Consider the following 13601-nt stretch of genomic DNA (forward strand, 5'->3'; position numbering starts at 1 on the left):
CTCTAGAAGCTCACGTCTGCGATGGTGAAGGGCGGTTGTGATTGGCACCGGGCTCTAATAAATTGCCTTGGGAGCAGGCAAAGAAGGGTCCTGGAGTAGAGCAGTTGGGAAGACTTTAAATCAAAGTGCCGTTTACTCCAGCAGCCCCCTGCTGTCCCTGGCCCCCTGGCTCCCCTGCCCCCTCACCATTAACTCTGCTTATCTTCTTGGAGCGTGCGCTCTGGTCTCACTCTGGAATTTCTTTGCTGGCTCTTTTTTTTTTTTTTTTTTAAAAGATTTTGTGTACTCATGAGAGACACAGAGAGAGGCAAAGACACAGGCAGAGGGAGAAGCATACTCCCTGTGGGGAGCCCGCTATGAGACTTGATCCCAGGACCCCAGGATCACACCCTGAGCTGAAGGCAGACGCTCAACCACTGAGCCACCCAGGTGCCCCTTTGCTGGCCCTTTTGATAACTTCCACGTTCAAATGGATTTGTTCCATATACGTTTGTCTTGTATATCTGCTGAGACCCTGAGGCCTCAGGATACCGTAATGGCTATACCCTTTACAGGCATTTAGACTGGAAGCCTAGACGGGGAGACAACATGGGGCCTGTGGTGCGGGTCACACAGGCTGGACCAGGGCTGTGGACAGGTTCTGCACCCAGGACTTTGTCAGGAAGGTGGCACCAAATCAGCGGTTTGGGGGCGAGGCAGTGATGAGGATCGAGGCTGCTTGGTGAGCTCTATGGGGCCGTGAGGAGAGGAGTAAGCCAGACACTGAAGTAGGGCAGCTGTGGGGAACTGTCTTTGCAGCACAGGGAGTAGCTCGTGCATAGGCCTGAGTGTGGGCAGGTGTGAATAGGTCAGAGCTTCGGACTCAGAACATGGCTAAAGAGGACTATAGACTGGAGAGTGAGAAGCTTGTATGTCCTGCAGAGTAGTTGGATTTTCTGTAGAAGGTAGCATAGAGCCCCAAGGCCTTGGGGTGGGGGGGTGAATGACTGTATTTTGGGTGCATCTCCCATGTTGTTTGAATGCCCTGCTGCCCTCTCCAGACTCCCCATCTTTCTTCCACCCTCCTCACCTCCTCAAGCTCTTAGAGGAACTGTCTCTGAAGTCCAGCTCTCCTGTGTCCCTGGGCCTGGGATGTGCCCCCTGCTTCTTACTCTGTGTGCCCAGGCCTTGGGGCCCCGGGGTCCTCACCCTCCCCTGCTGGCCAAGCTGCTTTGCTGTTGGCCAACTTCTGTGCTTCATGTCCCCCTCCGACCTTGTCATTACCCCTTTTGGCTCCGTTCTGTCCTGGGCTTTTTATAAATGACTTGGCTGAGATCTTTGCGCGCGCACTGATCTCATGTGGGCATGCTGGGAAGATAGAATAATGATCTAAAAAGATCCCAGCAGGTGAGGAGGATATTGAGAAGGGTACATAGTCTGCGACCGCTAGGGGAGAGGCGCCGACACTCAAGCCTTGTACTGGAACATGCCGACGCCTCAATGAGCCAAGGCTTGAAAAAAAAAAAAACGTTAACGGCCATTTTTTCCTCTTTTATCTTTATTACTAAAGATTTTTCAAACACACAAGTAGAACATTACAATGAGAATTTATCTGCTCGTCACTTTTTACTGAACAGTTGCTAATATTTTGCCAAATTTGCTTCATATAAACTCTACGTCACCACTGATGGTTCATAACATTCCACCCCACCTCCATTCCTCCCCGTGACCTGGGGCCTTTGTCAGACCTGACAGGATTCACAGAGATGTCCTCATGCCAAAAACCCAACGTCTTCCAAGGCTGTTCCAGTTAGGATGGTGGCAGGAAGGCCAGATGGGGATGTTAGATGTTTTGTGAGAGGTTTTGAGCTTGTTCTCACACTGGAGTTGGAATATAAAATATTTACTACTGCTCCCAGCTCTGTGATTCAGTATTTCAAATTTCAGAGCAAACTGTATGTAAAGTTATTTCGTTATTATTTTGTTCAGGCTTACATTTAGAGTTCTTATTGAAAAATCCCTCGGTGGATTTTGTTTGGATATGTGTAATAATGTAATTTTGGTATATGAATGAATGTTAACTGGTTATATAATATACTGTGGTTTATAGTTTAACTTGGATGTTCTAGAATTATTTATGTTCATAAATCTAGGGCTCACATGTTTTGAGACACAAAGGTGCATACATTTGTTCTTTCAGCCTGTATGTGCATACAACTACATACAACTTTTTGTTTTAGCGACTTACATCTAGTTTGCTGTAATGCAGTACTTCTTGGTGATTGTATCAGATAAGGACATTAAATTGTTTTTTTGGAAGAGCGATATATTGGAGCTACCCACAAATTTAGCTGACTCATTACGTTAAAGATTTCTTTAGTGCCAATGCAGGTCACTGGAGGGACTGGCAGCAGGGCTGCCTTGTGTTTCCTTCTCATCTCGTGTTGTTGCTTTCTGTAGACTTGTCCTTGAAGGACTCTGCAGAATGGGAACAGCATTTTGTCAAAAATGAGCTAGAAATAAGTGGGATGTCCCAATCTCAGAGGCAGGGAGGCTGGGAAATGCAGCTTAGCTGTGCACCCAGGAGAATTAAGACATTTTGGTGAGTAGGTATCTTTGTCTTCGCTGCAGCATGACGTGGGATGGTGCTGTAGGCAGAGAGTGACTTGGTTCCATGGGAGGAATCCATTTTCCCTTGAGCTGTGGAGTTCCAGCTTACTATTCTTCTAAAACTCATTGAGTAACGAAATAAGAATACAAGTAAGATGCACACCAGTGGTTATTGAAAACTGGCTCTCCCTCATCAGTAGATTTCAGATGTAGAACCAGCTCCCAAATGGGGATAGATGATACTAGAACCTTTCCTAGCGTTATTTAATGATTTGCCGGCTTACCTGGTGAGAGAGAAACACAGCAAATACTTCACGTTTGTGGGAAACAGAAATCTTTTCCAGATAGCAAAATGCAAACCCAGACAAACCCGGTCGGAGTAGGCTGGTCGTCCTTCAGTCACACAGGTGGGGTGAAGAGATGAATAAGTTCCATTGTGGTGGGGGGTGGTGGTGGGGTAGCACATGTGGAGGGAGTGTGGGGGGTTCCCAACGAGAGAGGATGGGCTGTTTGTTGTCGGGAGGGAAGCTGGGAGTGCTGCATCTGAAAAAGAAGGGATTGAAGTACATATGTTTAAGAGGAAAAAGAAAAGAAAAGAAAAAAAAAAAAACCCACAGTAGTATAGGGAAGTATTGCCTTGTGGTTATGGTTATGATCCTGGCTCTGGGGCCAGACTGTCTGCGTTTGAATCCTGGCTCCTCTGCTTCCTAGCTATGAAACCATAGGCAAATTATTTAACCCCCCCCTTAATCTATAAAAATGGGGTTAAAACTGTACCTGTGCCATAGGGCTAAATGTGCCAACGTATATGAAGTATTTACCCCTGACCCTGTTTTCTGCAGACCCCCTATAGCACTTAGATGCTTAGTGCCTGGCTTAGATTGTGCTCAGTACAGGTTAGCTACTCTCGCTGGTATTATAATTATAATATTTATAATATTAGAGATTTAAGAGAAATTGCAATCAAAACATCATTTGCCCTTTGTACAAAATATTTTTTCCCTTTCCTTTAGAACATTGTGCACTTCAGGGCACCAGACCTCAAGAAAGGCAAATCATGTAGGAGGTCCAGAGGAGGATTATTAAACCATCAAGGGGTGGAAAACAGAGCTCTGTGCCAGCGGTCCACCAGCCTGGAAAGACGAGGGGATAGTATTTCTAGTAAGGGAAAAATTACCAAAGTTTGCCGAATCCCAGGCTACGTGGATCAGGGAAGTGGCCCATGGAGCGCTGGCTTTCAGACCAGAGCTGACCTGCCAGGGCTCCTTGGAGGTGGGGTGAGCAGAGCACAGAGTAGAGTAGGTGTTGGAGGCATCCATGTTGATGAAGGAGTGATGGTCAAGGGTGCTGTAGTGTCTGGAGGCATGCCTCTGACCTTGTGAGGTGGTGTAGTTCTTGGCATACTTCGATGGGGGTAGTTGTACGTTACGACTCTTTCTTTTCAGTTTAGGTATGAATCTCAGGGACTCCCTCGAAATCACATTGAAAGCCAGTGGTGCTCTTAGAGCTCGAGCTCTGGTCTGTCCCTCTGCCTTTTGGTGAATCCCTATTTAACACAGAAGATATTCACCAGCCTGTCAGGGGCTGACCACAGCCTTTGTGCAGCAGGCCCTGCCTGGTGGCTTACACAGTCCTCATTAGGCACCTCATTAGTTTCATGTTGTTTTTGTTTGTTTGTTTATTTATTCATGAGAGACACAGAGTCAGAGACATAGACAGAGGGAAGCAGGCTCCATGCAGGGAGTCCGATGCAGGATTTGATCCCAGGACCCCTGGATCACCCCCTGAGCCAAAGGCAGATGCTCAACCACTGAGGCACCCAGGCGCCCCCTCCCCCCCCATTTCATGTCCTTGGTGAACGTGTTATCAACAGCCTTATGTCTTAATGAGACCATCTTATCAAGGTGGAAGGGACATAGGCCTGCCGTGGATGGGTTTGTGATTACCTAAAACTCAAGAATCCTGTCTCATCTCTGACACCTCTGATGTGTGGGTTTTGGGACTTGAGTTTAACTGCCTAGTTGGCATTGGTGTCACTGGTTGACATTCCTAGGCCTTGGTCACATCATGGAGTGTTTTTGTTTTTTTGTGTGTTTCCTCCTTAAATTGCACAGGTAATGATGGGAAAGGTGCTCCTGTGTTCACTGGGGAGATGGACTGCACCTACTTCTTCACATGGGACACGAAGTACGCCTGTGTGAAGGAGAAGGAGGATCTCCTCTGCAGCGTCATTGACGGGAAGAAGCGCTATGACCTGTCTGCCCTGGCTCGGCACTCAGGTAGGGCTCTTGGGCCCCTTGGGGCTCTGTCCGTGGCTTTGTGGGAAAATTCTCTTGCCTCTTTCCCTGTGAAGACATTTGGAAATGTTCTGGCTTTTTTCTTTAACTGTCAACTAATTGTATCCTGGCCTTTTCCCCCTTCTCATGCCACAGTCGTATAAATTATTAGAAATGACACCGAATTAGGAGGCAAAATATCTGAGTCTGAGGTTGGCATGACTCTTCTCATTGGGATGCCTGGGGCTAATCTTATTAAAGTTTAGTAAAAATTGCCAAGACCCAGGCCTTGTGCTTTGTGATTAGAAAGTTTTTTACTTTAGATTTAAATTCTTGTTGTTAAGAAGGTAGATCTTGAAAGCTTCTCCCCCAACACACAGACTTATTATCTGTGTGTGGTGATGGACGCTCATTAAACATGGGGATTATTTTATAGCATTTACACCTAAAATGAGTACTGTATTCTATGTCAGTTACATCTCAATTAAAAACAATAAAAAGGGTAAATTTAAAGTCTTACAGCAGCCTTCAAGGAGGCATGCTTCCACCTCACCCCTGGCCTGTCGGGCTCTGATGGTTGAACATGCGGTGTGAAGGGCCATGTGGCCGGCATCAGTCTTTCTTTTCACCCTGTGCTTTCCCCCTTTATCTCATGATCTCTTTTCTCGTCTCTAAAGTGGGGTCAGCATTTCCTCTCTAATCTCAGATGCTTGTGGGCCTGAAAGGAGAATGGGTTGGGAGCCCTTGGGTGCTGTGTCCCTGGCCGTATCAAAGTGACGAGGTCTGTCACCAAGGCCTGGCTTCATGGTAAAGACTTGCCGAGGTGGAGGTGGAGTGTGCTCAGCTGGTGTCGTTGAGCGTTGGTTATGCAGTAGGCGCCAGCTGAGGTCCTGTGGATAGGGCAGTGTACCCGACTAGCATGACCCCTGCCCCAGGCCTTCAAACCTCGCGGGGGGGCCCAGACACTGAGTGCTAAGAATCAGGGTTCCCAATAGGGAAACTGAAAATAGTTGGGACATTTTTAGTTTTACCCTTTTAGCGGCCCTGGAATTAGCTGTAAGTAGAAGTGATTTGCATCTGTAGAGATAACATCTAAGGTAGAGAGAATGCTTGCGTAGAGTCACAGAATTACCCATGCAGTAGGAGTGATTACTCATGTGTTCTGAGTCCCCATCTGGTTTGGACAGTATAATATTAGAAAAAGGAATTCCTGTCGTGTAAGGAGTGTTGAAGAGCTGCATTTTGAACACGAGACCTCTATAAATGTTCAGTGTTGGTGAACTGTCTCAGAAGCTAATGTTCTTTGTGCGTTAGTAGTTCACCCGGTAAGCTGGGAATGGTGCCACAGGTCAATGCTGGTGCCTGCGTGTTTGTGAAGAGGTGGGCTTTGTATAGTGGAAAGAGAGTACAGTGTTGTGTGTTGTCCTCAGTGAGTTGCCTGCCTTCTACAGGCCTCAGTTTTGTTAGAGTAAACTGAGCCATGCTGGTAGATCCCTCTGTCCAGCACTGTTGTTTTAAACCTCATGCGTACAGGACACATGCTGGGGCCCGCATGCCGTGGCTCAGGCTCCGTGGGCAGCTGGGGGATTCCTACAGGATTCACACCGACCACTGAGGATGTGCTCAGAACTCCTTCCTAGCTTGCTTATACTGTCCACCTGTCTTCCAGCTGGTCAGCCCACCCCTCTCCCCATATCCTTGTCCATTTGTCTTTGCATGGCCACCTCTGGGTTCTTCCTGATGGTTGACCTTGGCACATAGCTCTTCAGAATAACCGTTACCCCTGATGAGTGGTGGGGCTTTCCCTTTAAACCCTGGCATCCTACCTGTGTAAGGAGTGCCTTCAATCTCTGTGCACCCTTCACGCACATTTCTAAGGCATCCCTTTGGCCATGGCGTCTGGGACACCTGTGATTAGTGGTCCTGCTCTTAGTGCTTGCGTGCGTTCCCTTCCCATCCTGTGGAGTTTTGATCCTGTTAATATATTACTGGATCACAAGCTGTAGGGGCTTAGGGGCCAATGTGTCTTATCTTCCAGAAACAAAGCATGCCCTGCATCCAGTCTGCCAGTGTGTAAGTGGTGGCAGGTGTCCTTAACCTCCCTGGTGGTCGGAGGAGGGTGCGTTACTGATGGTGTATCACCCTGCTGCTTCCAGGCCAAGGGCTACCATCCTGATTTGCTTTTGCATCTCTGATTTCACACTTCAGTGCTTAGGAAAACTTTGCTGTGGGATTCTGTGTCCCTATTCCCCTGTGAAGCCTGCTCTTCTGAGGAGGTATTGACATGCTTTGTTTCTACCACATGAAGGGAGAAACCTTAAGATTTTGGTGAGTCTGTGTCTCTGGTATGTCTACATCCAGAAACGTGAGTGCCTGAGGCTTACGGACTACATGCTTGCTGAGCTTGGGATCTTTTCCTTGGGTGTAATCACCATTGATGGTGTGACTCATGGACAAATAATCACTGCCTTTGGCTAAGAGAAGTGTTTTGTTGTTTTTTAATTACAGAACGGGAACAGAATTGGGAAGCCGTGGATGGCAGTGAGGAGGAAATAGAAAAGAAGCACTTCTTCATTAATATCTGCCACAGAGTGTTGCAGGAAGGCCAGGCCAAAGGCTGCCCTGAAGATGCAGCTGTGTGCTCCGTTGGTGAGTTGTGCCCAGAGCAGGGATCCCGGTGGTGGTTTTCCTGAAGGCGTGCAGAACTCAGCTGCATCCAGTTTGGAGCAAATGAGAAAGTCTTCCTGTGGTTTATGTAAATCTCCTCTGAGTTCAGCAGATATGGGATGGGGAGGAAAAAAAGTTGATGACTCAAATATAGGTAAATGTAGCTCTAGAAACTGTAGCATGTCGTTGTCCTAAAGCTGGCCAGAGACTCCTGATGGTAGGTAATGCCGTAACTGGGAGCAGAAGGAATCAGGCTGGAAGTTGAGTATCTTTTCACTTTGTAACTTGAAGAACAATGTTGCCAGTACCTTGTATAAAACTGATTTTGGGTTTTAACAGCTCTACTGCCTGTAACTGTTAACAAATTACGGCTTTAGGCAAGTGGCATCTCACTGAACTCTTCCTAGAATACTTGTACCCCTGGGGTGCCTGTAGCTGTAACTCTGTTGGTCCTGTGGCTTTCTTGGCAGAAACTGCTCAGTCACATGTTTCACACGTTACTTGTCTGCCATGTAAGGCTCACCTGGAAAACGAGGGGCAGTGAGAGTAATTAGGATGTTTACAAATATTAGATACAGAATTGTGCACCTAGGCTGGGTTTTAGGAATTACCCTGGCATTCAGAATTGGTGATGTGTCTTTTGAAGCGGGTCCAGGCATGCCCATGCATCTGTGTAAGCAGGACTTGGGACAGAGTGTCAGTGCTTGATAGTAAAAGTCAGCTGAACCAAGAGAGAAGCAGTCACCTGCCTGGCTTGCTGAACAAGTTCAATTAGTTTCTGCTTTGGTCCTGGACAAACTCTAGCCTCTTGGCTGTGCTTTCAAAAGACCCTGTGTCTCAGGGGAGCGGAGACCCAGAAACCAGGGGAACAATGTTACTCCATGGGATGGCTTGCTATTGGCCTCGTGCCCACGGAACAGGACGTTGTTGATTATCACTGTGCTGTCTCATTGAGGCTGGACGTGGCCGTGGTGTCTAGAGTGGCAGCCACTGCCCGCCAAACCCATCCCTCAAGAAAACCCACCAACCACGGGGCCAGGCCAGGCAGGCTGGGGATGGGGGCCGCAGCACCCTTGCTGGGTCCTGCTGATATGTTCCTACCTCTTCTCCTGTGTCATCATCACTTTTAATCGTGTCTTCTGTTTTTCCCCCTTTCTTACCGCAGATAAAAATGGATTTAAAAATCTAGGCAAATTTATTTCTCCTCCTACAAAGGAGAGAGGGAATCTTCAGCTCTCATATTCAGATGGTAGTGACTGTGGCCACAAGAAGATAACGAGTAACATAACACTTGTCTGCAAGCCAGGTGAGCCGTTTTGAAAAAGGGAAGAGGCTACATGGGGTAGTGGTTTTTGCCCCAGCTGAGCCCGCATGCTTCATTTCTGTTTCTCACGGGCCGCTGCCAGGAGTGGGAGGTACGAAGGGGTCGTGCCACACCATGTAGGTTCTAGAACCTTCAGTGGTGGTCTGTGGGATTGGAGCCCCCACCCCCCCACCCCAAACCAGTCCAGAAATGAAGAAACCATATGGTGTCGAGAGAGTCGTGTTGCAATTTTCCAAATGAGTTATGAGTCTCCGCGCGGCTTCCTCTTCCTGGGGACTGATACCGAGTGGCCGTGCCGGCTGCTTAACTTCCTCCAAAGGGGGAAAATCGTAAGTGCTTGAAAAATGTTGTCCGTGATCTCACCCTTTAAACACAATGCTCTTCTTCGTTTACCTTTATTTATAGGTTTACTTTGTTTTTACAGTCAAAATCTATATATATTCATACATTTTTTTCAGTGTTCCTCAAAACATGGCATTTTGTGAATATTTTTCTGTTTCGCAGTTATATTAATAATTTGTAGGGACTTCCTTGTTGCTAATGGCTTGGTCTTACTATTTTTAAATGTTTTCCCTATTGTTGGATTAGTAGCATGTTTCCAGTGCTGGTGATTGTGCTGTTACAGATATCCTCTCTCTCTCCTGTTGAAATATTTTTTTTGGAAAAATGCCCAGCTGTGGGATAAGGTCAAGGGCTAGGACTAATTTTTGTTTTTGAGTGTTTTTTGAATTGTGGTAAAATATATGTAAGGCAAAAATTGCCAATTTTAAGGAACTCTAGTAAAATGCACAGAACACGAAATCCAACATTTTAACCTTGTTAAGATGTCCAGTTCAGTAGCCTTAAGGACATTCACCACCATCCGTCTCCAGAACTTTTCCAGCTTCTCAGACAGACACTGTCCTTATTGAACACTGACTCCTCACCCCGCCCCAGCCCCTGGCAACCACCCTTCTTTCTGCCTCTGCAGGTTTGATTACTCTCAGAACCTCATGTCAGTGGAATCACAGTATTCATGGGACTATTTTTAGTTTAGGAACGATTAGTGATACATTTTTCTTCTTCGTTGACAGGTGATCTGGAAAGTGCTCCGGTGTTGAGGACCTCTGGGGACAGTGGCTGCTTCTATGAGTTTGAGTGGCATACAGCCGCCGCCTGCGTGCTGTCTAAGACAGAGGGCGAGAACTGCACGGTCTTTGATTCCCAGGCAGGTGTGTGTCTGCATGGCACCTTGTTGGTGTGGTGCCACCTGGAACTGTTTAGGGTTTTTTGTTTTTCTCCCCTTTAATATTTTCTATGAGTTTTAGACATAACCTGCTTCAGAATTATATTAATGCTGTTTCACCAAAAATTTGAAAGTCTGACATTTGAGGTTGAGATAATGAGAAACGTACCTCTTAAATGCATGGTGGAGGTAGGTGTGCCGAATGCAGAATGTGAGGATCACAAGGAAATTGTGTTTGAAAGGGCTTTTTGTAGAAGTTAATGGCCTAGAAACCCTACCTTAGACTTTTCAAGAAGGTCATCTAGCTTTGAACCTACTGGTTGTTTATTCACCCAGCAGTTTAGGCTCTTTGAACAGGGTTTTTAGGTTTACACAAATGGGAATGGTGGTGGTGAATCCATTTTCAGGGAAATGTCCATAAGTGCAGTTCTGGAGGCCTGAAGGGAAAAGCATCTTTCCTGCCACTTTATGGCTCCTCACCATTGGCCAGTTCCTCAGAAGACTTTTCTCTTTCTGAAACTGCGAGCTTGGGGCCACCCTTCTTGCCTGTGATCCAACTGACCTTACATATTGCCATTGTTTTTACTCTTAGGGTTTTCTTTTGATTTGTCACCCCTCACAAAGAAAAATGGTGCATATAAAGTTGATACAGAGAAGTATGATTTTTACATAAACGTTTGTGGTGCGGTGTCTGTGAGCTTCTGTCAGAAGGACTCTGGAGCCTGTCAGATAGCAAAAAGGCAAGTAACTCTTTTTTAGTTATGGGCTTTCCTTAGGTATCTCATACTGACAAATACTTTATTCTGGAATAGGTGTGTTCTCTACTGACATCATTGCTTTTCAAGGAGCAGTAAACTCAAAGAAGACCTGGCTTAAAAAGAGGATGCTAAGAGTCTAATTCTCTGGAAGAGGAGCAGACTGCACCCTTAGAATTTACATAATACCTTGCTTCTGGGTAGTTTGCATTTCTTAGTTGTTAGAAACGCACATGTTTCTCTGTTCAGTGTAGTAATAGTTCAGGTGAGATGGTCGTACCTTAAACCAGCCATGCTCAGCGTGGCCTTGGGTCCTGGAGTGGGGGGTCGGCCTGCCCTTCTACTCTACTGCAGACCCTGGTGATCCTGGACATTGTCCCCACCCCACTGCTCGGCGGCCCTTCCTTCTGCTTCTGGGTTACAGCATCACAGGGTTTCTGGCCTTGCCGTCTTTTCTGAGAGACATTTGTGTGCTTGTTTTAGTGATGGAAAGCCTTGGAACTTGGGAGTGAGTAATGCAAAGCTGTCATATTATGATGGGATGATCCAGTTGAACTATAGGGATGGCACGCCTTACAATAATGAGAAGCACACACCAAGAGCTACACTGATCACCTTCCTTTGTGACCGAGAGGCTGGAGTCGGTCGCCCTGAATATCAGGTAGGAACTGTGCACCGTGTGCACGTGTGTGGGCTTCCGTCGCTGATGAGAGCCAAGAGTGAGAAAACATCAGTCTCGTGAGGACAGGGGGAAAGAACACAGTGGGTGGAACGCGGCTAGTGACTTTTCTGGAGTGAGATGAGGTTCTGACCAGAGCTGAGGTGTGATCTGTGGTCTTTCCTGGGGAGAAACCATCAACTTCTCTGGCTCCCCAGGACTTACGCAGGAGCCGGTCCCGGCCCTTATTTTAGAAAGCAGAGCTATGATTAGTCTGGTTTCCTGGCCAAATCATCATCTGCTGTGATTTTAATTAATCCTTTTAGATTTGCCTGGGTACCTAGGGCACTCACTGTTCATCTGAACTGGTTATTCAGTGGGCCATACACCTTAATGGTAGCCGACCACCCTGTTGGTTTTGTCTATGAAGCTTGCATCAAAAAATCATCCTAATGGCACTTAACTGAGACTAGATTTCTATCTTAATTTATTACTGGGGTATATTCATTTTAATAAGACACACGTAGATGAGCAAAGTAGACTTACTTTCTTATAGTTCTCATTTACAGAAATTGCCCATAATTTTTTAAATGCTGGCTTAGTATAACATTCCCCTTTGTCTTTGCCACCCTGCCTGTTCCTCTTCGTGCCATGTGATTAGGAGGAAGATAACTCTACCTACAACTTCCGATGGTACACCAGTTACGCTTGCCCAGAGGAGCCCCTGGAATGTGTGGTGACCGACCCCTCCACACTGGAGCAGTATGATCTCTCCAGGTGAGACCAGAGTCCACCTTCCTTGGCCCTGGCCCTGACCCTAGTCCAGTGTAGTGATAATTAGCTTAGGTGAGCACATAACTGAGTTGAAAATGGAGAGTCAAGTTCTGGGGGTGCAGAACCAGACGGGGAGTTTTAAGCAGAGTAAATTCTAATAATAGTCTGGTGGTAGCCTTTGTGACACCCACTGCTCTTTGCCACAGCAAAGTGTCAGACTTCAGCTCATTGTGTAAAACAAGGACTGTCAGTACAGAGGTGTGGGGGAGTGGGCCCATGCAGGATCCACTGAGTACTGAGGGTAGTGAAGGTTGAGATGTTCATGGGTATTGTGAGTCACGGTGAGCCACATTCCATAGTTTAATTGGTAGTGTGTATTTAATTCTGAATGTCCTTAACTACTTAGACATGAACTGTCAGATTGAAGTCTGTTAAAATTAAGAGTATGCATTTGCTTTCAAATTCTAGTCTAGCAAAATCCGAAGGTGGTCGAGGAGGAAACTGGTATGCCATGGACAATGCAGGCGAGCACAGCACGTGGAGGAAATACTACATAAATGTGTGTCGACCTCTGAACCCCGTGCCGGGCTGTGATCGGTACGCGTCGGTGTGCCAGATGAAATACAAAAATGATCAGGTGAGTCTCGCCCTCGCCCTCCCCCTCCCGGAGCATATGACTTAGTGGGTGGAGGCAGTTATTTTGGGACTTCCAGATCAGAGTAGGCCTGGCTGCTGAGGCGAAGCCCTCTGAGCAAGAGTGGGGGCCCCCCACAGATGTGATCATGCTCGAGTCATTGTTCAGATTTAGAACTTCATGAGATGCTTTGGTGCTGGTGACCTCTGATCACAGCACAGGGGAGACGAAGCTCCTGATGGCACATCTAGCCTGCGTTCAAAAGCATCTTTCAGACTAGTAGACATGTGTAAAGAATAGTTTTCGCTTCCAGAGGCTCTTGCTTCTGGCTTGTTAGTGGGGAGGGAGCTTGGGAGAGTAGATCCAAGCATTAGCTTTTACTCGGGGTGCTGGGCTGCACCTCATCATCGATCAAATGCAGTTACTGCCGGAACTTTGGTACGTTTCCCTGTGTTCCTCGTACACCGTGAATCTTAAAATAAGATGTATGTGTGCTTCTTTAAAAATAGCATGTCGGGAATGTACTTTTGCTGGCGCGTTTTCCAGCTTGGAGGTATCTTCAGGAAGCTGACGAGCGCACTCTGGTGGTTAAGAATTACATTCCTTGCTGCATTTACACGTGCACAGACTTGTGTGTGCTCTTTGTTCGAGTGAGGATTTCAGAGTCAATCCTTATTATCCACTGGTTCTGTGTTTGAG

At 46.8% G+C, this 13601-nt stretch overlaps 1 protein-coding gene across 1 annotated transcript in view; it reads left to right on the plus strand.

Annotated features, from left to right (window-relative positions):
- IGF2R (insulin like growth factor 2 receptor) overlaps window positions 1–13601 on the plus strand; it is a 99877-nt gene that overhangs the window by 46076 nt on the left and 40200 nt on the right. The window contains exons 11-18 of the mRNA XM_041743476.1: window positions 4704–4868; window positions 7374–7514; window positions 8698–8838; window positions 9930–10067; window positions 10674–10821; window positions 11320–11497; window positions 12156–12271; window positions 12737–12905. Coding sequence (XP_041599410.1) covers window positions 4704–4868; window positions 7374–7514; window positions 8698–8838; window positions 9930–10067; window positions 10674–10821; window positions 11320–11497; window positions 12156–12271; window positions 12737–12905 — 1196 coding nt within the window. The remainder of the gene's footprint in view (window positions 1–4703; window positions 4869–7373; window positions 7515–8697; window positions 8839–9929; window positions 10068–10673; window positions 10822–11319; window positions 11498–12155; window positions 12272–12736; window positions 12906–13601) is intronic.

The sequence above is a fragment of the Vulpes lagopus genome, chromosome 2 (genome assembly GCF_018345385.1).
Source record: "Vulpes lagopus strain Blue_001 chromosome 2, ASM1834538v1, whole genome shotgun sequence".
NCBI lineage: Eukaryota > Metazoa > Chordata > Mammalia > Carnivora > Canidae > Vulpes > Vulpes lagopus.